At 38.3% G+C, this 19,516-nt stretch overlaps 2 protein-coding genes across 3 annotated transcripts in view; one reads left to right on the top strand and one right to left on the bottom strand.

The window, feature by feature from the left end:
• LOC311281086 (uncharacterized protein) overlaps window positions 1-1,788 on the top strand; it is an 8,474-nt gene extending 6,686 nt beyond the window's left edge. Inside the window, exons 5-8 of one of the 2 annotated variants that reach the window (XM_084393767.1) lie at window positions 1-54; window positions 139-238; window positions 762-880; window positions 986-1,788. The exon at window positions 1-54 is cut by the window's left edge and continues 23 nt beyond it. In XM_084393767.1, coding sequence (XP_084249893.1) covers window positions 1-54; window positions 139-238; window positions 762-880; window positions 986-1,369 — 657 coding nt within the window. In that variant the 3' untranslated portion in view covers window positions 1,370-1,788. The remainder of the gene's footprint in view (window positions 55-138; window positions 239-761; window positions 881-985) is intronic. The other variant, XM_084393768.1, reaches the window with a different exon arrangement.
• A 926-nt stretch (window positions 1,789-2,714) lies between these two features.
• Window positions 2,715-16,458, bottom strand: tbc1d12a (TBC1 domain family, member 12a). Its single transcript, XM_084393766.1, has 13 exons — window positions 15,048-16,458; window positions 12,349-12,475; window positions 10,923-11,044; window positions 8,941-9,023; window positions 8,628-8,745; window positions 8,426-8,532; window positions 8,154-8,234; window positions 6,854-6,948; window positions 6,684-6,755; window positions 6,478-6,606; window positions 6,055-6,164; window positions 4,911-5,169; window positions 2,715-3,829 (listed from the first exon to the last, which is right to left on the bottom strand). The coding sequence occupies exons 1-13, from the start codon at window positions 16,115-16,117 to the stop codon at window positions 3,749-3,751; spliced, it is 2,454 nt and encodes an 817-aa protein (XP_084249892.1). The 5' UTR covers window positions 16,118-16,458; the 3' UTR covers window positions 2,715-3,748.
• Window positions 16,459-19,516: the final 3,058 nt, after the last annotated feature.

Below are 19,516 nucleotides of genomic sequence, written 5' to 3' on the forward strand. Positions count from 1 at the left end.
AGTAATCGCTCTGGAAGCAGCCATTCTACTCAAGAATCCAAGCGTGTGGAGAAGGTAGAGGTCTTTATTAACACTATCACCCCTGTATTATGACAAGCTTTCTAGAGTCTTAACTGTGAGCTCCTGTGACTGTTTTAGAAGATGGGTGAGAAGGAGCAAGAGAGACGAGAGAAACAGATTCAAAAGAAAAGGAAAGAGTACCTGGTGAAGGAACTGGAGGGTCTGATGAAACAGGAAGGTATTAAATAATTATCATGATCCACACAACTTTCAAAGGGGGTAGTTCACCCTAAAATGAAAATTCTGTCATCATTTACTCACCCTCATTTTGTTGGCTGAACACAAAAGATATTTTGAAGAATGTGGGTAACTAACCAGACAGTTGACTGTAGCCATTGACTATTTATTTTCCTACTATGGAAGTCAATGGCTACAGTCAACTGTCTGGTTACCCACATTCTTCAAAATATCTTTTATGTTCAGTAGAATACCGTTTTATTTTTGTACAGTAAAATATGTATTTAAACCATGAGCAACTGTTCATTATTTATTTATTAGAAGATAATAAATAGCATTTTTGCTATTTGTTAAATACAACTATGTATTTACTTCAACCATGAACCTTATTATAATATTGTTTTTATTTGGGTTCAACTAAATTTGATTTACTTGAACCATTTAAGGATGTTTTTTTCTTTTTGTTCAGTACAAGTATTTGTTTATGTACAGTTAGGTTCAAATACAACATATCTTTATTGCAGGTAGTGGTGATTTGATCCCAGTGATGGGTTTCTTCTGCCAGCGCTGTGAGGAGTTCTTCGGGGATATGAACAGCGCAGAAAGACATGTAGCAAGTCACAGCCGCAGTGACAAAAACAAGGTGACGTTATAAATGCTATTTACCATGGATCACTAGCTCTAAATCTGTAATGCAAAACACTGAATTGTGGGGAAAGAAATATTAGCCTCTCTTTCATTTTTGCAGACAACAGGTTCACAGGAGCATCACAGGGATGCTAAGAGACACGGAGAACAGCATCACACATCATCTCACAGACGGGAGAGCCCATCCAGTAGGGCGACATCCTCACGGGTTCACCACGAACGCAGTCCTGACAGAAAGCGCAACAGAAACGAAAGAAGCCCTCATCCTGCAGACATCACACTCAAAAACGAGCCTGAGGGCAAAGGCAGCAAGGATGAGAGTAAAGACAAATCCAAAGAGAAAAAGGAAAAAATTGACGATGCAGACGATGATGTAGAATCAACAAAGAGTGAGAAGAAGAGAAAGAAGAAGGAGAAGAAATTGAAGAAAAAAGAAAAGAAGAAGAAGAAGGACAAGAAAAAAGCAGAAGCTGATAAAAATTGACATTAAAGCTTAGGGTCTTCTAAGAGCATCAGCTATATGTTTGAGCTTTTGGGCCTTGGTTGTTGTGGTAGATTTCAATCAGCTTTCTTGATGAGTCTTCTGTGGTCGAAGGCCTTAGACCACCTAAAAGTGATTTTCAATATGTTAATGCTTCCTGTAGATGAAACTCCACCCGCATTACATACAGTACATGTACTTCCAGTACTGTTACATTTAAATGTGAACAGCCAAATTGAAACTAAGGCCAGAAATGTGTAATTGTGCAGATATTCTGGTATTATGTTCAGCCCAACCTGGGGTTTGTCCCATTTGTCATTGTCCTATTAACAGTGTTCCACGAACCAAACACTCTTCCACAGTCATGTTCTGAATTCAGACGTGGTTCTTGATCGAAAAAGAATTAAATATTTTTTGGGTAAGAGGTTGGTCAGTGTGGTTTCTGTTTGTTTTATAATCCTCGTAATAACGTGCGCTACTGTGTTTTTCTTTAACACAAAATCTTTATGTAGAATAGATATAGCGTTTTTTGTTATTGTGCTTATGGCTTTAAGACCAACTATTTGCTAAACTCAAAGCTTTTAGTTGATATATGCATTTCTGAAAAAACAGTCCAAAATATTGAAGACTGTGTCATCATTTGTTCAATAAATGATTCTCTAGAATAAAACATAACCTTTAACTAATGCCACTTACCAGTAACAGCTGTAATCTTAATCAAAGGGTATTTTTATAAAAGGAATAAGCAACAAAAAATGCATTTGTCAAGCAAATTCATAGGGTCTTTCAGAGACACTCCTGACAAAGTATTTTGTGATTTTGATCATAGGTATGCTTTTTTAGTAGTATAGCTGCTGTTTGAAAAGAAAGATGAACTGTTTAATCCTTTTTAATAGGCCATTCACACACGTTTTTGTTGAGAGGGGGGAAAAAAAAGTTTCGAGAGGTGTTTTTGCTTTTAACTTGAGCACCACACTTTTAGAACGCTGTTGTATGCGAGACTGCAAAGGACGCAAGACATTAAAAGTTTTCCGTCTAGCACATTTAACACAGCAAAACGCATCGGAATTCTGTACAAAGCTAACAGGAGAATTCACCTTTTCTTTAGCAGGTATTTCATTAAATTTAATGTTTAAAAACAAGGATTTTGGAGACAATGAACCATAAACCTCTCATCAAGTAGCAAATTTTAAAATACATTTTCCAATGATTTGCAAATGGCACTCCTCAAAGACATAACCCCACGTTTTGGTTTGCACCTTCTAGTAAACTTCTATGTAACATCACATTTTATAAGTTGCTCTAAATGTTAAAAAGAAAAAAAATGAAGACAGGAAGACAGCAGATCTCCAATACTGCGATTTTTCCACATCTACACTGAAACCTCACAACAGAAATGTATATTAACAACTGTTATGTAAGAAAACTGTACAACAGTGAGGAAGATTTAAAAAACAACAAAAAAAGCAAGAGAAATGATTCTTAAATTAAAAACAACAAAAAAGACATTAAATAACAAAGAAAAAAAATAATGCGGAAATGTCAAGGTTCATTCATTTGGAGTGTAGTAGAAGGTGCAGACGTTGAAAGCTGATCTCTTGTTTGCTGCTGGTCGGGTTAGAATGTGTACATGTTATATAAGTGTGCTAAAACATTTTATTTCAATTACTATAGCTGATTATTTTTTACAAGCATCAAATCTGGAGTGCTAATATATGACAGCACCTGTAGATACTGTTTTTTTCTGTAGAGGTCTGTGTTTTTGGGACATACTGAGGATGTTCAGAGTTCAATGGCTCAATGCCTGCTGTCAGAGGCAAATATGTTAGCAAACAGGCTGACTTCAGATAAACCGAGAAACAGCCTAACAAACACATTAATGACAGATTTGGTATGTGCTAATAAAAGGCTACTGCAGGTTTATGTTGTGTGTTTCACCGCTGGTTTACTTCACTTAGAAAGGGAGTGTTCAAATAATGTGGCGCTGACCTGTGTCTGTGTGTATGTGTGTGTGTGTGTGTGTAAACACTTCTGATTAGTTTGTTTTCTTATAGTCACATCATTACAAAAGTAACATTGACAAAGTTGGCACATTATATGGTCACCTGACTCACATTTCTCTTATTCTCAGGCTCATTCTTACATAAACATATGCACAAACACGCTCACAAGCGCAAGTGGAGACATGTTCCCTTCAACAGGACGGGTCCATTATGAGATTCTTCGAACAGGACAGTCAGCACATCGGGGCTGAGCCTGAGCTGTCCCTCAGACGTTCGGGTCCTCATCAGGCACACTGCAGAGGTCAAAGTGCAGGGTGATGACCGCCATCTCCGACGAGTCTCAGAAACATCGTCACTTCCTCTGGGAGAGAGTCAGCTGTTAGCTTCTTAAGGCAGGGCTGTTGCTGCTGCTGCTTCTTTCAGTTTCTTTGAGTCCATCTTTCATCAGAGCGGAGAAAACCTGCAGGAGAAAGAAAGTGAGGAAGCCCTCTTTCATTCATTTTTATTTCTTTTTGTTGTAAGAAAATCACATTAAAAATGACATGGACACGCTCATTGCCCCTCATTAAGTTTTATTTAAAATGCCACTATTACGCTTTTTTAAAGGTTCCTAATTTAGTTTGGGAGGTCTCCTAAAATACGTTAACATGCATCCAAGGACAAAAAAAACCCTTTCATTTTCTCATAATATACGTTATAAAAGGCATCACCTTTTCTTTTCTATTGTCTGGTTCGATAAAGGAAACCACGCCTTTCCGAGTGCTTAGTCCCAGTCGGATTGGTCTACCGCTTACAGCGCTTGTCGGAAACAAAATGGCAATTGCTACATCTGAATTTTAGCTCCAGAGGCTTCCTCTGAGTTTTATACACAGTGTTGGCATCGGTTTTAACATATACATTCAAGCCAGAGTCTTCATCCTTTGGAAGTTCATGCAAAATGGATTTGATTTCACAGAGCAAAAAAACCACACAAAACAAACTCTTCCAGTCTCAGATAAAACTACAGAGTTTGAGGGCAGGTCAAAGCAGACGTTGATCGCAGGCAGCCAATGAAGACCATGGGCTGACATTATGCAAATATGTTACAAACCTATGTAGGTTCATAAAGGAAGTAAGGCTGGAATTACTGATGACTCATTTCAGGCAGTTCAGAATTTTTTTTTTTTTTTTGGAGACAATAACTTTATTTGTCGTGCACTATGATTTTTGAAACTTTGCAGACCTTTTACATTCACAAACACACTACATGAAAGGACATATCCGAAAAAGCATAATGGGGGCACTTTAATTTAATTTTGCCCTAACAAAGTTAAAATAGAATACAGTGTAAACAACGTGCACACGATGTGTGAGGAAAATCACAGTAAATATCACTTTACTTTTCAAATGAATACAAAAAGTGTGGAAATATTATTGAATTGTGCGTATTTAGGACACATAAAATGCTAGCTGTGAAAGTAGACCTGTCAAGACAAAACAGTTGGCCATTTGATTCCAAAAAGGTTCAAAATGTAATTTCCACCATTGCGTGCATTTCTCACCTGGTTCCACCGGCGGTTGTTACTGATCATCTGTGTGTTTGCGATGCAGGAGAAGAGTGTGTGTGCAGGAGTGTTTTCAGGCAGCCGAGAAAGGAACTGTGCACTATGGATGAAATCCATCTGCAGTAGAACATCCTGGTACAGCCTCAGAATTCCCAGACCTGTCCGGAATAACGCCTCCTCTCCATCTCGGCAAAACACATCCCAAACGCGACATGCCACGTCCAGCGGTAATGACTTACTGTACAGAGTGAAGATCCTGAGAGCATGATAGAGATAAAAATGTCAGATCAGTTAGTCTGGATTTTTGCAGATGGGAATCGTAAGGAATTTAAGTTGCTAAGAGGTTCCATTGACAATTCTTTTAGCATTGGCCTTTAAATTAATGTTTTACAGAGGCAACATAAATGTAATGAAATAATTGGCCTTAACTACTCTACCGTTCCAAAGTTTGGAGTTGGAATTTTTACAACAACAAAAAAAATATATAGAGTAAATACAGTAATTTTGTGAAATATTACAGTTTCAAAATGACAATTGATTCCTGATGGCAAAGCAGCCGTATTTCAGACATTATAAATGTATTTACTCTCACTTGCAATCAATTCAATGTATCTTTGATGAATAAAAGTATACATTTCTTTCAATAAAAACAACATTTGAACGGTAGTGTAACAGTATTACACAACAATACTAAGCAAACAAAACAATTTGGTAACATTTTAATCATGCATTTTTTAAATAAAATACTACAGACAAATCTCACAATGTGTATCTTTGACTACGTTTAAATGCCACATTTGTAAGGTGTGCTAAAAATAACCATTCGTTTAGGAAAAAGAGTTAATCGTTTAGGAATGAGACTGCACTGGTTGCGTTATTTGTTTCTGGTTCTCAGTTCCCAACCCTATTAAATAGACTCCGCCACCCTAAACTTGACTAGGGCTTCCTTTGCATGACGGAATATGAATGAATTTCCCCTCATATGAGAGAACATAAAAGCAGCCCAAAGGGGGAGATAAAGAGTCACTGCAGGAAAACATTACTCAATCTCTCTCTCCTCTCTGATTTCAAAACAAAGAAAAGAAACACAGAGAGGAACGAACAAGAACAGCAGGAAGAGAGATTATAAGAGCAGATTTACCAGTCTATGAGGTAAAAGTCAGGCGTCAAGCTGTTGTTCTGAAAGTGCTGGAATAGTTTGGGAAGGTTCTCTTCAAAAAACACCTCAAACGCTGCAAAATACTTCAGCATCTTGGGAAGAAAACAAAGTATCAATTCAGTACAAAGCCGACTCCAACTTAAACACAAGCATGATTAAAAGCACAGCGGAAAGTGTGTAAGATAAAAGGAATGTTCGTCAGCAGATTACGACTTTTGGTTCTTGGTCCTTGGCTCAGAGTTTCTACTCAAGAGTTTGTCTGGCAAATGAAATCTCTATAAATGGGTCAACAGATGGTCGGAATAAATGCTGACTGCAAACGCAGACACAACAGAGCAAAAATGTAAGTGCTGTAGCAGGTCTACCATAAATAAAGTTTGATGAAGAGAGAGTGCATGTATGTACCAGGTCATGGTCCACTCTGAAGAAGGCCATCTGGCATGGTTTGTTAAGGAGGTTGGCAAAGGCAATGAAGGCATCGGCTTCCTCCAAATTCAGAATGAGAACAGCAGCAATGAAAGACATCCCCTGAACCTGAAACATGCCACATACACGTCAAGCTCTCCATGAAGGACACCCCTGAACTAGGATGGTTGAAATGACCTACTTACATAGCCTACATCAGGTCTATAACAGGTGTATGCCCCCAACAGACTGTGCAATATATCATGATATGGTCCACCCTGATGAAGAGAAAGGCACAAATAAGTCAAAAGGGAAACAAAATAAAAACAGAACCCCCCCCCAAAAAACAATACTGAGCCTAGACACATGTTCTTACCTTCTGGAAAATGTAGAGAGAGGGAAAAGTTCTGGAAATATCAAGCTTGATTAAGTCCAGACTGGATTCTCTGTCTGCCAGCGACACGCCACAATCTAATCAATTAAAATCAGATGAAGTCATCGGTCAGACTAGGGCTGGTTGACAGAGCTCAAAATCAATATTTTTCAGCTTTTGGACAAAATTCAATCTTTATGGATTTGCTCTGAAACGCCTCAGAGGTTGTTGTTTAGAATAAATTCAAACGTAATGAATAAATGTTTTTTCCCCAATCAGAGAAACTAAATAGCCACAGTGGATTTTAATAAAGTAATATTTAACAACAAAACATCAATAAAAGCAATATTTAGCTACATGCACTACCGTTAAAACGTTTTTTTTTATGCTCACCATGCCTGCATTTATAGTATTTGATTAAAAAAAATTTAAACAATTTAAAAGAACGGTTTTCTATTTTAATGTATTTTAAAATTTCATTTTTTCCTATGATGGTCTTCAGTGTCATCCTTCAGATATTATTCTAATATGCTTATTTGGTGCTCAAGAAACATTTCTTATTATTATCAATGTTGAAAACAGTTGTGCTGCTTAATATGCTTGGGGAAACCATTACACTTTTTTTCAGGAAAGAACAGCATTTATTTGAAATGGAAATCTTTTGTATCACTATAAATGTCCTTACTGTCACTTTTGATCAATTTAATGCATCCTTGATGATTAAACTGTTACTTTCTTTTAAAAAAAGAATTTTTTTTAATGTTTATTTTTTATTAAAACATTTTAATACATGAAAATGTATATTGAATTTTGAGTGATGATGCAAATTAATCATTGAATTAGAGTTTTGATTGGTTGACTAAAGCACTGAACAGTTTGAATCTCACCAATTCTAGTTGTGCTACTAAAAATTTTATCAGAGATGCACATTAAATTATCTTTGTAAATAATCACTATCACAGTGTTTTAATATTCTGCAATGTTATTGATTTGACTGCACTGACACTATCGGATGAGAACTGAACTAAGAAGGATGATGACATCACTATTTTCTGCAGAGCTGCTTCACAGATGAACTGAACTTTTTCCATAATTGAACCAATCTGAATCAACACTGAACTGATTTCAACTGAATAATGACTGTTTAAAAATGTCTTTTCAAAGCTGCTTTACAGCCGAATTAAATTCTGTTTGCATCAATGAATCATTATTTTCCTGTAAAACTGCTTTGAAAAACTCTGTATTGCATAAAGCGCTATATAAATAAAGGTGACTTGACTTGATAGTGTCAACAAACACTGACCTTCATTTTCATTAACAGAACTTGTCTCATTGAAGCTCCGCCACTTCTCTTTGGCTCTAGACAGGAAGATCTCATACAGTTCTAAAACACACACAAACACACAAGCACAATTGATGTAACAAAAGCAGCAGCTTTTTTTGCTTCCTTTTCAACACAGCTCATCTGGACACAATCTGTGTTTGTTTGTGTCAGACTGATGTTACGCAGAGCCAGAGGGCCACAGATGATCAAGACTAACCAAATGTGAGGAGTGCAGCAGTTGCCATAGTTACCTGGTGTGATGTTGAGCTCATTCCCGATGGCGAGGCTCCAGACTTTCCCGCGGACGCTAGGCGGGACGCCCTGCCACCAGAGGTCACGTACACGCCGGGTGTTACGCCTTCGCCATGGCAATAGAGCACATCATTACAAGACATTAAAAGACCACTTGCTTAAATCTTAAATCCACTTGCTGGACATTGATAAGCGACTTACATGCTTTCCCAATTCGGCAGGACTTCTGTGTTCCAGATCACCATGGCATTAGCAATGTTCTCCTCCTGTCGGTATCGGTCCTTCATTTGTCGTTTTTTCTTCTGCGCCTCTTTCATCTCTAAGTAAAAGAGAAAGCGTTAGTCTGCCTGAGAATAGGTAGCAACATTAATGCAACAACAATTTGTGTTTGTGTGAGAGGGGCAGCTGTGTGAGTGTGTGAAGTGCTAAAGTGCACATGGCCAACAGTCAAACGTCATTACCACTGCAAACACACTCTAATGAGCGTCTGCACAAAGACACACACGTCACTCACCCCTTCTCTTGGCCCCTGCAACCATCTCACTGTATTCCTGCCGGTGTCTCTGAGATTCCTCTTCAGATTTAGCAGGCAGGTTTCTAAAAAATACAAGTAGTCCTTGAAGCTGCATAGACATAACCCCCCTGTCACATGATCCTTCAGAAATCATTCTAATATGCTGATTTGGTGGTCAAGGAACATTTCTTATTATTAATGTTGAAGACAGTTGTGCTGCTTAATATGTTTGTGGAAACCAAGATGATAATTTTTTTCAAGATTCTTTAATGAATAAAAAGTTACAAATATATATTTTTTATAACAATGTAAAAGTTTTTTGATCAATTTAAGGCATCCTTGCTGTGTGTGTGTATGGATGTATGTATATATATACACTACCGTTCACAAGTTTGGGATCAGTACAAATTTTTTTTTTTTTTTGGAAAGAAGTTAATAAAACACATTAATAAGACACATTAAATTAATCAAAAGTGACATTTATAATGTTACAAAAGATTATATTTCAAATAAATGTTGTTCTTTTGAACTTTCTATTCATCAAAGAATCCTGAGAAATAAAACGTATGATGGTTTCCACAGAAATCTGAACTGTTTTCAACACTGATAATCATCATAAATGTTTCTTGATCATCAAATCAGCATATTAGAATGATTTCTGAAGGATCATGTGACACTGAAGACTGGAGTAATGATGCTGAAAATTCAGCTTTGATCACAGGTATAAATTACACTTTACAATATATTCACATAGAAAACAGCTGATTTACACTGGAATAATATTTCACAATTTTTACTGTATTTGTAATCAAATAAACACAGCTTTGGTGAGCAGAAGAGACTCTTTTAAAAACATTAAAAATCATAGTGACCCCAAACTTGTGAACGGCAGTGTACATACATACATATATATATATATATATTGTTAAAGCTGTGCAAAGTGTGTCATTTCTATGCCACTACCATCACCAAATGGAATTAAAAAATTATGATTTGTAATAATGAGTTTTTGCGAACACTTCCTATCTGCCATTGGTAGGACAAATGTTGCGGTTACATATGGAAGTATTTTTAACAAAAAATATATATATATACAAAAAAAAATAATAATCACACGCTTCAGCTCCAATATAATTACAAAACCAGATCTGCTGCATGAAACTAAAAACAGGAGACAAGGGACAATCTCTGCTTTACACATAAAAACTGACCATCTGTTATAAATAGTTGGAATACTTTCAAGATTTCAGAGAGGATGTGTTCATGTTTTCACTGGTATAACTCCAGTATGTCAGTTGTTTGAGGGTTTTAAATTTAGGCCAAATGCTCAAGTCAAAGGAATGATTTAAAGACAAAAAACAGACATGGTTTATGAGGAAAGTGTATGGGCGCTCAGAGCACTGAATTCACTCTATGGAAGAAGTTCTTTGTAAAAAAATTTGGACAGTGCCTTTCACATTGAGAGGGACACATTTTCTCAATATTCAGAATAGTGATGATGAGCACTTTTCAATTGTTAATTCTTAAAATATTACATTCGGTTCCCCCAATCCTGAATATGTGGTTACATCTTTGCTTCAGCAAATTATTTCCTCTCATTGAGCATGTTAGCTGGAATGCAAAATAACAACATTCCAGCTAATTTCAGTTCACAAGCTCCCAAGTTCCAACCAGATGAAACAATTCTTACTCAGGTGTGAAATCTACCTAGTTATGGCTAACTGAGTCTCACACTAAGTAACTATATAGAAAGCCAATTTTTAATAATTAACAAATACACACAGCACATACTTACCTGCTACATATTTACAAACTTTGTAGTAAAATAAAACCTGCTCTTCAGGCTTATATGCACACATTTGGTGTGACGGCTTGTTTCTCACCATCAGTGGCCAGGGAATTTAGGTAAATATTTGATTAAATGGAAGCTTGATGCACTTGAAGTAGTGCATTATGGGAGTTGTAATTTGTTTCAAACTTACGCAGGTCTGTCTTCCAAAATGAGAGCGGTGGTGGACAAAGGCTCAAACTCCAGATTCTTGCGTCTCATTGGCTGAGGGTGAGAGGGTGGTCCTGTGGCGGGTCCCGCCCTGGACTCATACTCCTTTAAAAAAAAAAAAATGAAAGAAGAGCAGTCATTATGAGATTACAGCAGATCTGTGTCTACAATTTCTCAGCTGCCACATGTATCCGGAGGAGACGTGAAGGGGAGAAGAATTCGGTCATGAGATTCCCACATGCTATGAGTAAAGGGCCCAAAGGCAATGACCTTAATGTTAAAACCATATTATAACTGCAACATTTATGAGTCAGTGTGTGACACAGTTTTCTGACTCAAACATAAATAGGCAACAGCTGACCAGCATGACTCTGATACAAGGTCAGCCAGAGAAATAACATGTTTACATGCGCAGTTATTATCGAGTTACCGTAGGTTTTGTCAAAGTCAAGCTACTGTCCGAGTATACATGACACTTTGACAATTGTAGTTCGATTAACTTATAAATGCTGGAATGACGCCATGTGTGAAATATTACTAGCTTTATGTGGCCATGGCGGTGGAATGTTGGAAGACATTATGACCTAGATTTTAAAAAGTTGAAGACTATAACAACTGTACACAATTCTATAAACATAAAATGTTTAGCTCTTATATGTACTTTTGAAACAAGAAAGTACCCACATTCATTTAAGGAAACAAGGATCTGAAATAAAAGATAGGATTTGTAAGATCACACAAGAGACAAGGCTCAGTGTGTGAGTTTAATCAGAGATCTCTCTCTCACTGGAATACAGAGAGACACCTGCAGAGTGCAGAGTGTGAACTGAGCGCAAATCAAGAGTTGAACAACACAGGCTCAGTCATCGCTTACTGAAGGGGAAGAGTAAAGACAGCTGCACACACACACACACACAAAGCCCAGGCCTGCCGCACGCACACTTGTCTCTCCTGGAAGACCCACAAAATAACACACAGTTTCCAGCAGCAATTTCAATCCTTCTTTATTTCATAGACACTATCTTTCTCGGTTTCTCTTCCTCCTCCTTCCTCTTTTGCCTTCTCTCTCTCTCCCTCTCTCTCTTCTGTTAATACCACTGTCCCTTGCTACCTTTTCTCTGCACAAATAAGATTAACTTCAGCGTTTTTAATCACACAAACAGAGGTGCTGTTTATTGGGTTATAAACTATTCAAGGAAGAGTCCACCAAAAACTGATAATTATGTCATTATCTAGGCTATTCATTTTATATATTCAAATAAACATACTTTTTAAATCAACATATTAGAATGATTTCTGAAGGATCTAATATTTTCCACAGAACAGAAAATCAGACAGGTTTGAAATGACATGAGGATAAGTAAATGAATAAAGAATTCTCATTCTCTCCTTTAAACCGCCTCTCTTACCTCCTGGATGGTTCTAGAGTCTTTCGGAGGGTTGTCCCGCAGTGGAATTTTCCCAAACAGCTTCCATCCTGGAGCACTTTGGGATGCTGTGGCCCTTGACTCCTTGGGCTTCCAGGAAAACAAACTCCTTTGAAGACAGACCAACAGGAAGAGTGAATATTCGAAAACATATGCCACATAAGTTTGTCATAAGATCCCCAAAGAGTTAAGACTTCATAGTCTGACTCTGTCATATAAAGAGGCCAAAATATGACAACCATTCATATTCAAACTCATTAAGTTCAGACTATGGCTATAGGGAATAAAGATCTTAAACAACTCAGCAGAGCAGGTCTCAGGTTTTAATGCGCTTAATACAGGGGATTTCAATGCACTCATGGTGATGTAGCCGCACCAGCATCCTGCAAATAAAGCCTTGAGTCACAGTCACAGGTGCCCTTTACACAAACACACAGATATGAGCAGGCCCTGCTGTGGAGATGAGCTCATTAAATCTATGAGCAGCACGCTTTCTGATGGGACAATCAATCTAATGCTGTTTTAATTACATAATAAAGCCACTGAGGCAGGTCAATACTGTCCTGAGAGAGACGGATAGGATGACAGACACAATAGTGAGGGAGATGGACAAAGAGAGAAAGTGTGACAAAGGATGATATGGCATGGTACAGTGGGAAAGGAGAAGTTTGTTCCAGCAAAATAGGGAACTGAAGACACAGTGTCAGCAGAAACAAGGTCAAGGCAGCAGAACACCATGAAGCCCAACTCATAAAAGCTGACATTAAAATTCCTTTGTGTGTGTGTGGGTGAGTGTATTTTTTTTTCCAGAGTTAAGGCAAAGTCTATGAAGTTCTTTGTAGAGACCAAAGCTCCTGGGAAGAGGACTCTAAGGCACTTAAGTTTCAACCTAAACATAATGGAAATGGAGCAGATGCAAGTCAGATATGCAGGCTGACATCACGTAATTCGGTTCTGATGCAGTGTTTTGAATTCATGCAAGACTAAGATGACAAAATGTCATTTTAAATTGGATTTGACTTTGATAAAGCAAAGCGTCTTCTCTCGATTAAACATCTGAAAAAATAAAACTAGAAATTGTAAAACAGCACACCTCAGACCTTTTGCGATGAAGCATGTCAATGAAGGGAGAAGCCACAGGTGAGTGGTTGACAGGTGAGGTCAAAGCCTGTCACTCATTACCTGATCATGCGTGAAACAGTGTGACTTCTGCTCTGAAACAATACAGAGCTTCCTCACAGATGCTTCAAATAAAGCATGTAAAAAATATTTATAGCTGGTAAGTCCCGCCCCTTCCGCTAATCCCCCTGGACCTCAAAGTTGAAAAACCGTCAATGCAAGTGAATGGGAGAAAATAATTATTTTCTGGTCCCGTTTGAATTTTGCCATGAATGTGAACATATGTTGTCTGTGAATTTTTTATAGAACTTTTCGTGTAAAGAATGCTACAGTTTAGCGGGTAGAAGTTTGATACGGTTAGACTTTGTGTGAAAGCACTTTGTGGACTACAACTCTTCGCTGCTTTCGACGCGTTTGAAACGTCACCACCACTAGCACACGGCTCTAGCTCACGGATCCCGCTAAACATGACTGTGTCTTTGGTGCACTTCACCGCCTTCTTTCAGGGAGAGGACAAAATCGTTGAGGTTGGTGAAAACCACGGGTAAGTCAACTTTATGGGGTGACGTCACATAGGCGACATGTAGTCTTTCTCGTTATGTCTTTTCCACAACTGCTAGCCGACGAATCATACCATATACTGTCAAACTTGTAACATGAAAGATTATATAAAAAATTCACAGACAACATATGTTCACATTCATGGCACAATTCAAACGGGACCAGAAAATAATTATTTTCTCCCATTCACTTGCATTGACGGTTTTTCAACTTTGAGGTCCAGCGGGGTTTTACGGAAGGGGCGGGACTTACCAGCTCTATAAAGAAGTTGACAATTTTATTGTTATGGGTAAAAAAATATTTTTGGCTAAAATAAATATATAAATAGAATGCAGAACAACTCAAATATATAGTTTAAGCCAATGTCAAATCAATACTGGAATGCTTAAGTGGGCATCACAACACAATAATTTAGCTATGAAATATAGCTAGTAGTAAAATGATAAAGTAGCTCTTTTAAAGAATTCTATTTTTGACAATCTAGTGCTATCACTCAAATTTGCATCTAGTTTTTCTTTAAAAATTAGTGACATATCTTCAGCTAAAAATTAGCTCTTTTTTTAAGTTAAGATATAAAAATAGCTGAAAACATAATATTTCAGACAGTTGTTCTAAAAACCTGTGGTCATTTTTAAATAAAGTATTTGGCTACTTTTGTTTAGCATGGGTGCATTAAATAGTTTAAAAGTAACAGTAATGACTAATGACATTTAGAATGTTACAAAAAGATATTCCATTTCAAATAAATGTTCTTCTGAGAACTAAACTGTTCTTTATTTGACTATTTATCAAATAATCATGAAAACAAAATGTATAAGTTTACTTTACACAAAAAAATAATAATCAGCACAACTATTTTCAACATTGATCATAATAAGAAATGTTTTTGAGCACTAAATCAGCATATTAGAATGATCAGCTTTGCATTACAAATTACAAAAACATATTAAAATTGAAAACAGCTATTTTAAATAGTAATATTTCACATTGCTGTTTTCTACCTGGTCAAGAACTCAGCAATGCCGTGTCTCTTAGTGCCAAGTGTCTGGTCAGATGAGGGATCAGGGTCAGCGGCAACCCTGTCTGGAGCACTCTGCCGCCGACCGCCAGAGCCGAGACGTTCGTCCACACCACCCTCTGCTCCAAAATAGCCATCATCCACGGGGCTCAGAGGAGTGGCATCACAGCTGAGGGAGACTGTGTGACCGGCATTAGTCCGGAGGTTCCGGGGCCTGAGCGGGGGGCCCGTGTCACTGAAATCCTCCTCTGGGCTCGGGTCTGTCTCGGTGTAATCACTGGTGTTTTCTGCCAGGGGAGACAAGGACAGCTTGGCACTGAGCTCGGACAGGGTGTCAGCAGGATCCGGGTCACAGGGCCGGGCCTCCTCCGAGCTTTCGGTGCTGGCTCGACTGATCCTTTCACATGACCTCCCAGTGGAGGAGACACTGCCGCTTTGATGAACAAAGACACGGCTTTCTGGAGCAGAAAGGCCACCCAAGGCTCCAAAGGGGACTTGAGACAGGGTGTCATAACTGTTCACAATCAACAACCCCCCATTGCCCACTTTCACACCTCTGTCTAAAGCAGACACCTTCCTGTTCAACCCTTCTGCATGTGCATAATCCAAACACCTTAAAGGAGTCTGACCGTGATGCATGTGTTCATGGGTAACATCTCCATTAGGCATCTTCATATCCGGCGTGCTTTTACCCATAAATGACACTGCAGACCTCAGCTGGGAATTTAAATAACCATTGTCGGGTTTTTCCACGCACTCGGGCTCATTCGGGCAGGACAGGTTTCCCACCTCTTCTCCATCCGGACACACCATATCCACCTCCAGCTCTTCGGGAAACCCGTTTAATACTCCGGCCCTGCACCCCACCACCACCGAGGATATAGTCGGCAGTCCAGCACTGCCCGGATTCGCGTATGCCGAACCGTAAACAGAGCCCTGCCCTGCTCTTTCGGGGTTTGAAACGCAAACGCGTGCTTTGTACTCCTCCCGGTTGTCGTTGACATCGATGGACGGTGCGAGTCCTGGCTCATCAGCATCCTCCACTCTTTCCATCTCACTGGAGGTGTCGGTGGTTCAGAAAGGCAGATGAAGCCCTGCTGCAGCGGCGGCGCCCCGGTTCGGCTGGGCTGTCTGCAAAACTATCTCTCATCTTATGTACCCCACCGATTCTGACAGTCCAGTACATTCATGACATTGCGCCTCCGAAGCTTTTAGCGTTAAGGATGAAGAGTAAAGCCACGGTTGGGTGTTGTTTATGCACATTTTGATCCACGTCCAGCGCAGTCGCTGATAGAGGCCATTTTGAATGTGGTGTCGGCGTGTCTCTCCCAAGCAAAAGGTTGGAAGTGGGATTTCCAGGAGTTAACGCGACATCCACCGGACAGTTGGAGCAACTGCAGGACAATCTACATTTACAATGCATCATTCAACACACAAAAATATTTATATTATTTGAGGCAGCATAAAAAGCAACTTTTTTTTCTTTTCTTTTTTTAAAGATCGATCTATCTATCAAATTCTAAATTGCTTTAATTGGCATGACTGTGCATAAAACAATATTGCCAAAGCTTGGAATTCATAGAATAATTATAAAGACATCAAAATAATAAAATATTATAACATAACTTCAATTTAAATGTACAAATTAACAGTGTAACAAATTAGAATATGTGTGAAGATTTGATACCACAGTGTTTTAACACACACACACTCACACATTACTGAGGGTCACTGTGGTGGACAGGGAAACACACTGTGGTCAGACACACGGCTGCAGATACACAAACCATAAACAAAGCAGTGCGTGCTTACCGTTTTGAATATCAATCCTGCTAAACACTTTCTTTATTCCACTCCGCTCATGTTTATACTGAAATATTCGCCAAGGAACACTCGTGTAAGATGACGAAACATAAGAACAGCCTTCTATCTGTACCGTTTTGACTTCGCTCGCTGTTTTGCTATTATTCTCGTGCACTGACTCGTTCACTAAGCTGAACAGCCAATCAGAGTTCTCTCTCTCATCGACGGCCCGACGCCTATCTATCTATCTATCTATCTATCTATCTATCTATCTATCTATCTATCTATCTATCTATCTATCTATCTATCTATCTAAAGTAAAAGTCAAAATGACCACTAGAGGACGGCAATACACAAGCCTTATGGGTTTAGAGATTTATTCGACCCCTATGTAACATAAATAAACCGATTAAAAAAAACATCTAAATATCTGCAGTAGGCTATTGGTAGTTTTATATTTTTATAAATAATTATAATGCATGTTTGGGATTTCACTAATTTGATATAAATTCCCAGTAGCCTATTCCACAGCTTTTCTTAAACAGGTTTGTTTTTGAAGGTTACAGGATTTCCCCCTATAAGTAATGTAATATGACACTATAGCCTTGCATTGTTATTTAAATTCCATAAGAGACCTTGTGTAAGCTTTCTTTTTTGCAAAAAAAAAAAGGATGCATTTCACAATTTGAATTCAAGAGAATGACTCTGCTTTTCATGTCTCATGCAGCATTCATAAATTAAAATCCATTGTGTTATTTTCTGGGTATATCGTGAAAGGCCAGATTATATTCATTAGGATGCATTCGTTTTAGCCATTGCATTAACATTAATGAGCTAAATTCTCCCAGTGTTGATGAAAAGGAACAGGTTTAGGGAAGACAGTAAATTATTAACCACACTCTTGAGATGAGTATAAAACAGATGATGTGCTCACTGGGTGCCAGATGAACAAAAAAAACTGTGGAGAATTGCACAAGCAGATTTGTGTGTGTGTGTGTGTGTGTGTGTGTGTGTGTGTGTGTGTGTGTGTGTGTGTGTGTGTGTGTGTGTGTGTGTGTGTGTGTGTGTGTGAGTGAAATACTTTAAATGATCCTACTGGAGCCTTTCAGTTGCACTATACCATTACTGCAGAAAGAAATATTGCAGTATCCAGTAACATGTTTGACAGGTGAATAAAAAGGTGTTCCTCAGTGATTAGACTGGGAAACGTAAAACCAAAACCAAGAGATGCAGCTCGACGCATAGCTACAGCAGTTCTGTATTTAAACACTGTTCTCAAGACAGCATATGCAGCTTTTCAGACTTTCAAACTTAAACAAGTATTGGACCTAGTCTTGTACTAACTGCCAGTAGGGGTTCAATCTTCAGCTGGCTGGCAGGAGCCGCTACTGGCATGCCACGTGACCTGTCAGTGGCTGGCTGGCAGTCTGCTTTGGCAAGTTTCAGAAACCATTTATTTTTGGCAGTTTTTGTGTTTTGTGTTCCTCCCTCTCTAGCTCATTTACAGTTTCTCAGTCGCTTTGGTGCATTTCTCAGATCAGAAATGAAATTCTCAAAACTACTTGTTCAATCTCCACATCATCTAGTCACTTGTGCACATGATAAAAGCAGTTTCTTATTCTTTTGAACAAGTTGCGATTGCTTTGGTACATTCATGCAATTGATTATGTAAGCTACAATTGTCTGCAGTTTTCTACATTATCAGTTGCTAATGCCATGTTGCTCAAAATGTATTAAATAGTTCTCTGTGCAATAGTCTTACCCCTCAAAACATCTAGTCATTAGTTCATCATATAGGCTAAGTCATTAAATGCAAAGTGGTTGATCTAGTTGTCATAAACTGTCAAGCATATTTTCTGCACATTTCTATTAGACTTTTTGTAAATGTGCCATGAATTGATGAATTCTGCAGGTGAATCGTGACTTTCACTAATAAAGAGAATGTAGATCAACCAATGAGAAACCAGTTCTCTGAAATAGCTCAAAGTTGCATCTCATGAACCTTCAACTGGCAAGCATATATGCAAGGGGTCTTTCCTGTGTTTACCTTTCTAATGTTGTATTTTCGCCTTTGTGCCCCTATTTCTTTCTTTTTTATCACAATAATATTGTAATGTTTTTTAAAAAAATTGTCAGACCTCTAGTAAAAGTGTAACTGTGAATCCTATCCAGTCTTTTTCAATCAATAACTCACATACAGTAGTTGTACTTTTGAAATGGATATATGGAATACAGAAGAAGAAGAAGCGCAGCTGTACATTTAAATACAGTAACTGTCATCCAAACTGTTGCCATAGTTTATGGACGCTCAATCCAGCCAGCCGCGGTTGAACTGCGAGTATAACGCGTTGTCACTCTTGCTGCAATGAAATACATTGTTTTCTTTTTATGAATGTAATCTCATGCATTTATTCTTTTTTTATGATTGTCGTTTTAGAGAATTTTATCCCAATTAAAGCAGTCAAATGGCCCTGATCACGACTGGTTGCTTACTGACGCTTTGCTGGACGCTCAATCCAGCCAGCTCAATCAAAGACTCTCAATCCAATCCAGCCATTCTCGGTTGAACTGCGAGTAGGCCCTATAAACATTTGACTGCTTTAATTGGGATAACCAGCCCCAAAATTTCAATCATACAAAAGAACATAA

The sequence above is a fragment of the Rutilus rutilus genome, assembly GCF_951802725.1.
Source record: "Rutilus rutilus genome assembly, chromosome: 21".
In the NCBI taxonomy this organism is placed as follows: domain Eukaryota; kingdom Metazoa; phylum Chordata; class Actinopteri; order Cypriniformes; family Leuciscidae; genus Rutilus; species Rutilus rutilus.

Excerpts from the sequence above, each read along its gene's own strand:
- tbc1d12a (XM_084393766.1), bottom strand. The coding sequence starts at position 16,117 with ATGGAAAGAGTGGAGGATGCTGATGAGCCAGGACTCGCACCGTCCATC. Across the intron at positions 11,045-12,348 it reads ACTCTAGAACCATCCAGGAG|GAGTATGAGTCCAGGGCGGG; the intron begins GTAAGAGAGGCG and ends TTTTTTTTAAAG. Across the intron at positions 6,165-6,477 it reads TCAGAGTGGACCATGACCTG|ATGCTGAAGTATTTTGCAGC; the intron begins GTACATACATGC and ends TTTCTTCCCAAG.